The following is a 7,972-nucleotide window of genomic DNA, read 5'->3' as shown; positions in this document are numbered from 1 at the left end:
TTCCTGCTGCAGGTCAGCCATGGAGGCATTCCATACTGTTTATTCATCCCCACTAATCTGCCCTAAAATGTAATCTACATCCATTTTGTCTACCTATTTTCACATAGGAGTTTTAGAATATAACTGCCTTAGCTTCAAAATGAATGATTTGAGAAAAATAGATCTAATCTCTGACAAAAGAAAACTTGTGGCCACTTATTAGGTTTCTGACTAGAAATGAACAAACCATTTTTCCATACCAAATAGTGTCCTTAGTGACACATTTCCCACATATGTTTCTATTTTACCTTTTTAACCTATGTTTTTACCATTTTGCCCACAAATGTAATACTTTCCCCACTGTGGGCATGGGAATTGCCTTCCAGTGCCAACAAAAAGAATTATGTAACTATTACAGCCTGACCGTGTAAATAAATGTTTTTACACTGAACCCATGGGGAATTTTTTAAAACAGATGTGTGACTTAAAGATACTATTTTATGAAAATATTTGATTTTTTAAAATATTTAAAATTCTACTATAATCATAAATGATAGAGATTTTGGTTCAAAATGTATTTAGTCCTTAATGCATTCTAATTATTTTTAACTGAAAAAAAATTTGCGAGTTAAATCTATTAAGCATTTAATTATATAACCTGTAGACCATCAAATTTTAGCAAATTCACCCAAAGAGTTGGTCTTATTCTCTTGTCATTTTAAAATCAGCTATAAAAAGAGATTTTTCTTCTCATAGTAGCCTCTTTGGCTCCTAGTTTGATTGTTGGAATTTTTAAAATAGGTAAATGTTGCCTAATCTTATACCAAATGCGTTGATAATTGAAAAGATAAAAGTCAGAAACGGCCAAACAGACATTTCATAAAAGAATGAATATGTTGGCTGGAAAATGCATTTTAAAGTTTAACTACACCACTAAGTTTTAAAAAGCGTTTTAAACAGCAAATGAGAAACTGCTTTTCTCTATCAAGCTGACAAAGGTTTTTATCATTCCAGCTGTTAATGATGTTTTAAAGAAAATGAGCATTCTCATTCATTGAAGGTGGAAATATAAATTGGTAGAACTCCTGGAGAGGCAACATGTGTCAAAAACCTTGAAAATGTGCAGATCTTTGACCCAATAATTCTATTTTTAGCAACTTATCCTGAGCAATAAAAATGCAAAACAAGTGTACAAAGACATTTATTTATTTTAAATATTTATTTATTTTTAAAATTGAGATATAATTGACATGGAATATTGAATTGGTTTTAGTTGTATAACATAATGATTTGATATATATATACATACTGCAAAATGATTACCACAATAGGTTTAATTAATTAACATTCATCACTTCACATAGTTACAAATTTTTTTTGTGATGAGAACATTTATTCTCTTAGCAACTTTCAAATATGTCATATAATATTGTTAATTATAGTCACCATGTTGTATATTATACCCCTAGGACTTATTTGTCATATAACTGGAGGTTTGTACCTTTTGACTCCTTTCACCCATTTTGTTCAACCCTCACCCCCAGCCTCTAGCAACCACCAATCTGTTCTCTGTATCCCTGATTTTGGGTTTTTGTTTTAGAATCAACATATAGGTGAGATCATCCAGTATTTGTCTTTTTCTGCCTGACTTATTTCAGTTAGCATAATGCTGTCAAGGTTCATCCCTGTTGTCACAATGTAGGATTTCCTTCTTTTTTGTGGCTGAATAATATTCCATTGTCACATATCACATTGTCCTTATCTATTCATCCATCAGTGGACACTTAGGTTGTGTCCATGTCTTGGAAACTATAAGTAATGCTGCAGTGAACAAAGGGGTGGCAGTTATTTTTTCTTTTTTTGAGATAGTAACTTCATTTTCTTCAGGTAAATATCCAGAAGTGGAATTGCTGGATTATATGATAGTTCTATTGTTAATTTTTCAAGAAACTTTCATACTGTTTTCCATAGTGGCTCCACCAATTTATATTTACACCGACAGTTCCCAAGGGTTCTCTTTTCTCCACATCCACGCCACTATTGGTTATCTCTTGCCATTCTTACAGTGTGAGGTGATATCTCATTGTGATTTTTATTCACATTTCCTTGATGATCAGTGATGTTGAGCATGTTCATAAACCTATTGGCCATTAGTATGTTTTCTTTGGAAAAAATGCCTGTTATGTATATTTATTGTAATGTTATTTTCTGTAAGAAATTAGATTCATCTACATATTCAGAAATAGAGGTTTGGTTAAATAAGTTATCATATATCTATAGTATGAAATATTACAACTATAAAATATTTTAAAATACATGATTGACATGGTAAGATGGTCATATTTTTAAGTGATGAAACTATGTTAAAATAGTAAGCATGGCATGAGATATTTTTTATCATTAAAAAGTTTTTGAATTTGCATATATTAGCTATAGAAAACAATTATAAGAATATACATCAAAGATTTAAATGAGCTTCTAATTTGTCTACATACTATCAGCCTCGAAACTCTCAAATCAATTCCCTGCATTGCTCTCTGAATTTAGAATCTTTCAGCAACCATCTGTTACCTATAATAAATCATAACATACAGTCCTATACATATCTATAGCTACTATGATTTTGTAGTAGAAGGCACTGTATGATCTCATCCTGACACTTCACTAACCTCCTATCACTTTACATTCCAATAAGCTGTGTTTGCTTCAGCAACACTGTAATACCTATAGTGTCACATATGTTCTGTGTTTCCTCTCCTTTTACATTTTGGGAGGCTCAGTATACAAATGGAGCTCGTATTGTAGGTCTTTACCATAAGGTGACTTGATTGAGCCATTTCCTTAAGGAATCCTTATCAGTCTGGTGTGTGTTTTTTCTCTTAACACTGCTCAGATTCCACAGAAATTATTTTTCCAATTTCTCTTCTGATACTTGCTGGTATTAGCTTTCTGCCAGTGTTCTTTGAGCCACATAGGAGAAGACTGGGGGTCTCCATATTGAGTATGCAAACTTTAATTTAATCTTCTGTTTACAACTATGGCATCATTGCACCCAGTTATTCCTCGTGTCTAACAATTACTCCTGGTGTTGTACAGTCCAGAGACCCTCTCTAGAAAATAAGCTTTTAGTTTTTTCTTTCTCCATAGTGTGGGAAGGCCAATGGTCTGCTAGAAGAAGAGGGAAGTGAATCTGGGATCTGACTACTTCTTAGATTTTTGACTAGCCTCCTGTTTTTAGTCTCTTTTTCATCCTCACTTCCAGAGGTACTTGGTGCCTCCTATATCTAGGCCTTTGAGACTTTTGCCATATCAGTCTGATTGCTTCTTAGAATTCCCCATGACTGGCCAGGAATTCAGCTTTTCAAGTCTGCTATGTCAGTTGCCATTTGCCCATCTGCCTTCCAGCTTCTAAATGTGATTGCTATCCTCTTCTCCTGGTCTCTTTGATTAAAAATAAAAGCCTTCTTTCTATTGGTTTAGTAGAGTTTGTTGGGGAGAAGGAAAACTATGCTATCTGTTCAGTCTCTCATTTTTCACACTTATCCCTCCTTCCATGCCTTGCTCATGCTCTCCTGTATCGTTTATTCTGCCACCTGAGGTGCTGGACCTCACATTAACCCTTCAGTGCTGTGCTCAGTTGGTATGTTCTCCAAATGCCATGGCCTGTGCCTAAACAAATTCACATCTCCTCCCCCTGTTCTAATCCTTGTACTTTGTCTGATCTATGTAATAGTACCTGAGGATTACAATTATTAGATTACATGTCAGTCTCCTTTAGTGGTTATATGTAGTAATTATAATCAGATGATTAAATTATTGTTTTAGTAGAGGTCATACTTTGATAAAAGATAGGACTGACATTTAATAACCATAGCAAAAGCACAGCATAACTAACTGTGACTTATTTTAATGTTAAAGTCATATTAAATACAAATACAAATGGAAGTTTATAAAATTTTAAGATTGAATCTCTTTAGTAGCTTACTAACAATGTTAAATATTGAGTGTTCTTTACAAACAGTGATAGTGCAAAGATAGACAGTAGCCTCTCTTTCTCTGATTGACTAAAAGTTTAGTTGTCAATTTCAAAACCAAAGTTATTTTGGAATAATTTATTGTAAGAATTCAAATAATTCTGAAATATCAACGTACCACATTTACTCTTTGATTGCAATGAAATTGAAATCAAGGTTGTACCAGGAGGTCAGACCAACCCATGTATATGAATCATATTCAAGTATCTTTTTGGTAGTGCTAAAAATACCTTTCTGACTTTATTCTTTTAAAAAATATATTTTTATTGATTTTTAGAGAAAGAGGGATAGAGAGATAGAAACATTGATGAGAGAGGAACATCATCATCGATTGGCTGCCTCCTGCAGGCCCCCTAATGGGATCAAGCCCACAACCTGGGCATGTGCCCTGACTGGGAATCAAACCTCTGACCTCTTGTTCCTGGGTCTATACGCAACTGTTGAACCACACCAGCTGGGCTCTGACTTTATTTAATTCTGTGAAGAGAAGTGTTTGATTATGTCCTCAGGAAATATTATAGAATATGCATTTAAGTATAAGGCTCTGATGATACCCAGTATAGACAGAAACTTATTTTTGCTTTAATTGGGAAATGTGTGAACTTAAAGCATTTTGAATTTAAAAATACAGACTGATCTAGCATAACCATATAAAAATAAGTAACCACTTTATAGATAAGACCTTTTGGAATATTTTATTGTCTATTCTTAAATGTGCAGTTCTACTTAAAATCAAAACAATAATATAAATACAGAGATTGCTGATGACACCATAATGTTGACTTTTCAACTGGTTAAGTCTTGTGGTGCTGGTAGAATCTGTAGAAACCCTTAAAATTATAAAATATCAGAGTTAGAAGGGAATGTAGAGCCCCTCAAGTCCAAATTTCTGGCTAATGTACTTCCAAAGAGCCTGAAATAGGAATAGCTTGAGATACTATTCGTGAATAAGTACTTATCTAGTGACTAGATGTACTTCTCTAACTAAAATTATTTTTTTCATGGATTTAATAGTTGTGAATATATGTAGATGTATGAGAGAAATACCATCCTAATACTGTCATGGTATTTTTCATACATAGATCAGCTGCGTATTTAAACAGCCTTTCATTTTAAATAATCTATAGAAAAGTGGCCTTTGCATAAAGTATGACTTGCCACAGATCATAATTTATTGCATTGGTGATTCCAAATTGCAAGCATTTTATTTGTGTGATCCACATTATGTTCCAAAATAAAAAACATACAAGAGAGGGTCTTCAATAATTATTATTTATTGTGATCCTATTTATGACCACAAAATTCTGTAGGAAAGAAACAATCAAAAGATTTAAAAGAACAAATATACTGGTGGTGAAATGTTTAATGTGTTTTGGTACTTGACATACATAATACTTCATAATTGTCATTCATCAGACCTATTCTAATCTGTTATTGTTTGTTTTTAACCAATGAGTGTGTTTACAGTTTAACTAGGCTTTATCTAGAATCATTACTTTAGAGCAGGGGTCCTCAAACTTTTTAAACAGGGTGGGCCAGTTCACTGTCCCTCAGACTGTTGGAGGGCTGGACTATAGTTTAAAAAAAAACTAGGCGGCTGCTAAGCAACAGGCAGCAGTGGCAAAAACACCCAGCGGGCCGGATAAATGTGTTCCGCGGGCCGCAGTTTGAGGACCCCTGCTTTAGAGGAGTGAAATGTAGACACAGCTGGAACATACTGCAAGAAGCTGCACAGATTTATTTCACACATGAGCCATAAAGAGGTTGAGCTATGTAATTATGCTCAAAGCAAAAGAACTGCTCTATGATCTGTGAAAGCTTAGATGGCAAATAAAATTAGAACTGGTGAAGTTTCTATGACCATGCAGAAAACTCAGTTTTAATTCTAAATAAATTTTACATTACTTTTGTCTAGCACCTTTAGGATTCACCAGTGATTATAGGTAGGAAGCCAATTAGAGAATGCTGCAACATCTGATCTTAAAATTGATTAAAATATTTTTATTAATTTCATAGAAGAAGGGAGGGGGAGAGAGAGATAGAAACATCAGTAATGAGAGAGAATCATTGATCGGCTGCCTCCTGCACACCCGCTACTGGGGATCGAGCCCACAACCTGGGCATGTGCCCTTGTCCAGAATCAAACCCGGGGCCCTTTAGTCCACAGGCCAGCGCTCTATCCACTGAGCGAAACCAGCTAGGGCCAAAATTGATATGAACTGTTAATTTTCAAATTGAAAATTAAAACATTAAATTCCAAATGTATCATAAACATCATTACCAACACCATTATCAATAAGCGCTTACTATATGCCCACTCTGGGTAGAGGGGATCAGTAATAGATTTTAGAGCCTAAGAGTAATTAGGTAGAAGAATCTAATAACACTTAGTATTCTTTTATCTCATATAGTAAAACTGTTTTACAGATAAGGAAACAGATGTACAAAATAATTTTTCTAAAGTAATTTAGCTAGTAAACAGGTTGAGGTGGAATACACATAAGAATCCAAATCCCACACTCTTATTTATTGCATCACCAAATTAAGTCACAGAATCTTCTTTTCAGAGTTTCACAAGTATATTAAAATATTGATGTCAATTGCCTGAGACTTTCACCTCATATGCAAGGATGGAATCCGACAACCACAGGTTCCCTCTTTGTACCATTTAAACTGTTGTATAATGATTTCAAGATGTGACTAAAGACTGGAGGCTTAGACATTGGCAGGATCTGTTTGAGGATTGATTACTCAAGGACATTTGTTACTTCTTTTAGGAACAGCATCTGTTGCAGTCGCAGGTATCCTTGCAGCTCTTCGAATAACCAAGAACAAACTGTCTGATCAAACAATACTATTCCAAGGAGCTGGAGAGGTACCTGCCTTATAGAATACTTACATTCTCCTAAACTAAACATAGAATTCATTTTAAATATTCATTAACTTGAAATTTGAGGTATTCTTTCAAATTTCTAGTATATTGTAAATATAGGTTTTATTAAAAGAGTCACAATTTTACATTCATTTTGAGGCCTATTAATTTTTCATAGGAGGCTTTACGGTATAGAGATACTTTTCACAGTTTTACAGTGATAAGTTTATCAGATGTTGCCATAGGTTTTTATAATGCATATTTAAGGTGCCATGCAATAACAAAAGTTTCAAATGTATGCTTATATAGAAAAGCCTTTAAGAAATAGTTAAGGTATGCTACCTGATGTTAACTTTTATATCCTCCAGTGTCATAAAAGTTTTCTTAATTTCACTCACATCTCAATGTTTACACATATAACTATATCCAAGTTTTTAAGAAAAAGGTATTTGAGAGACTCATTGTTCATTACAACTGTTCTCACAAAAAAGAACCAAAATATCTTATACTTTTGGAAGGAGATAGCAGCAAGACAGAATTATGCTGTTTTCTGTTATCTTTTTCTATAAATTTGTCATTTGAAAGAAAACTAGACACTAGCAATAACAATTAATCCACAAAATAGAAATTAAACTGTTAGTTGAATTGAGCTTCTTGTGAGAAAACTGCCAAAATCTGTTCAGAATTATAGAATGTAATAAACAGAGAAATGCTTTGTGGCTGTACCATATATATTTTAAGAAGCTTTAAATTTACAAATTTAATAAGATTATGACTAAATGCATTACACTCGTAGAAATTGTGTATATTATGTTGATTTTGATTTTACTTGTTCTTAAAACAAAATATACAAATCTAGAACTTAGATGCCAAGATATAGATGTGAAATATTCAGAATGTAAATCCCAAATTTGTTTTCACATTGAAATAAAAATCAAGGCAAATAAGAGTTCATTAACATTTGAATTTTTATTTCCGTGGATTGTACCATGCTATACTTCATTTTAGTTAACTTCTTTTGAATTTCCAAAGGATTTTTGTGAGTTGTTAAAACCCACTTTTGAAAACTAGTAGGACAGAAGTATTC

At 33.3% G+C, this 7,972-nt stretch overlaps 1 protein-coding gene across 1 annotated transcript in view; it reads left to right on the top strand.

Annotated features, from left to right (window-relative positions):
• Positions 1 to 7,972, top strand: part of ME1 (malic enzyme 1, NADP(+)-dependent, cytosolic) — a 141,275-nt gene that overhangs the window by 103,252 nt on the left and 30,051 nt on the right. Inside the window, exon 7 of the mRNA XM_015570285.1 lies at positions 6,791 to 6,900. Coding sequence (XP_015425771.1) covers positions 6,791 to 6,900 — 110 coding nt within the window. The remainder of the gene's footprint in view (positions 1 to 6,790; positions 6,901 to 7,972) is intronic.

The sequence above is a fragment of the Myotis davidii genome, unplaced genomic scaffold (genome assembly GCF_000327345.1).
Source record: "Myotis davidii unplaced genomic scaffold, ASM32734v1 scaffold185, whole genome shotgun sequence".
NCBI classification, from domain to species: domain Eukaryota; kingdom Metazoa; phylum Chordata; class Mammalia; order Chiroptera; family Vespertilionidae; genus Myotis; species Myotis davidii.
The sequence above is the reverse complement of the archived record's forward strand: the minus strand, read 5'-3'. Positions and strand labels throughout refer to the sequence as shown.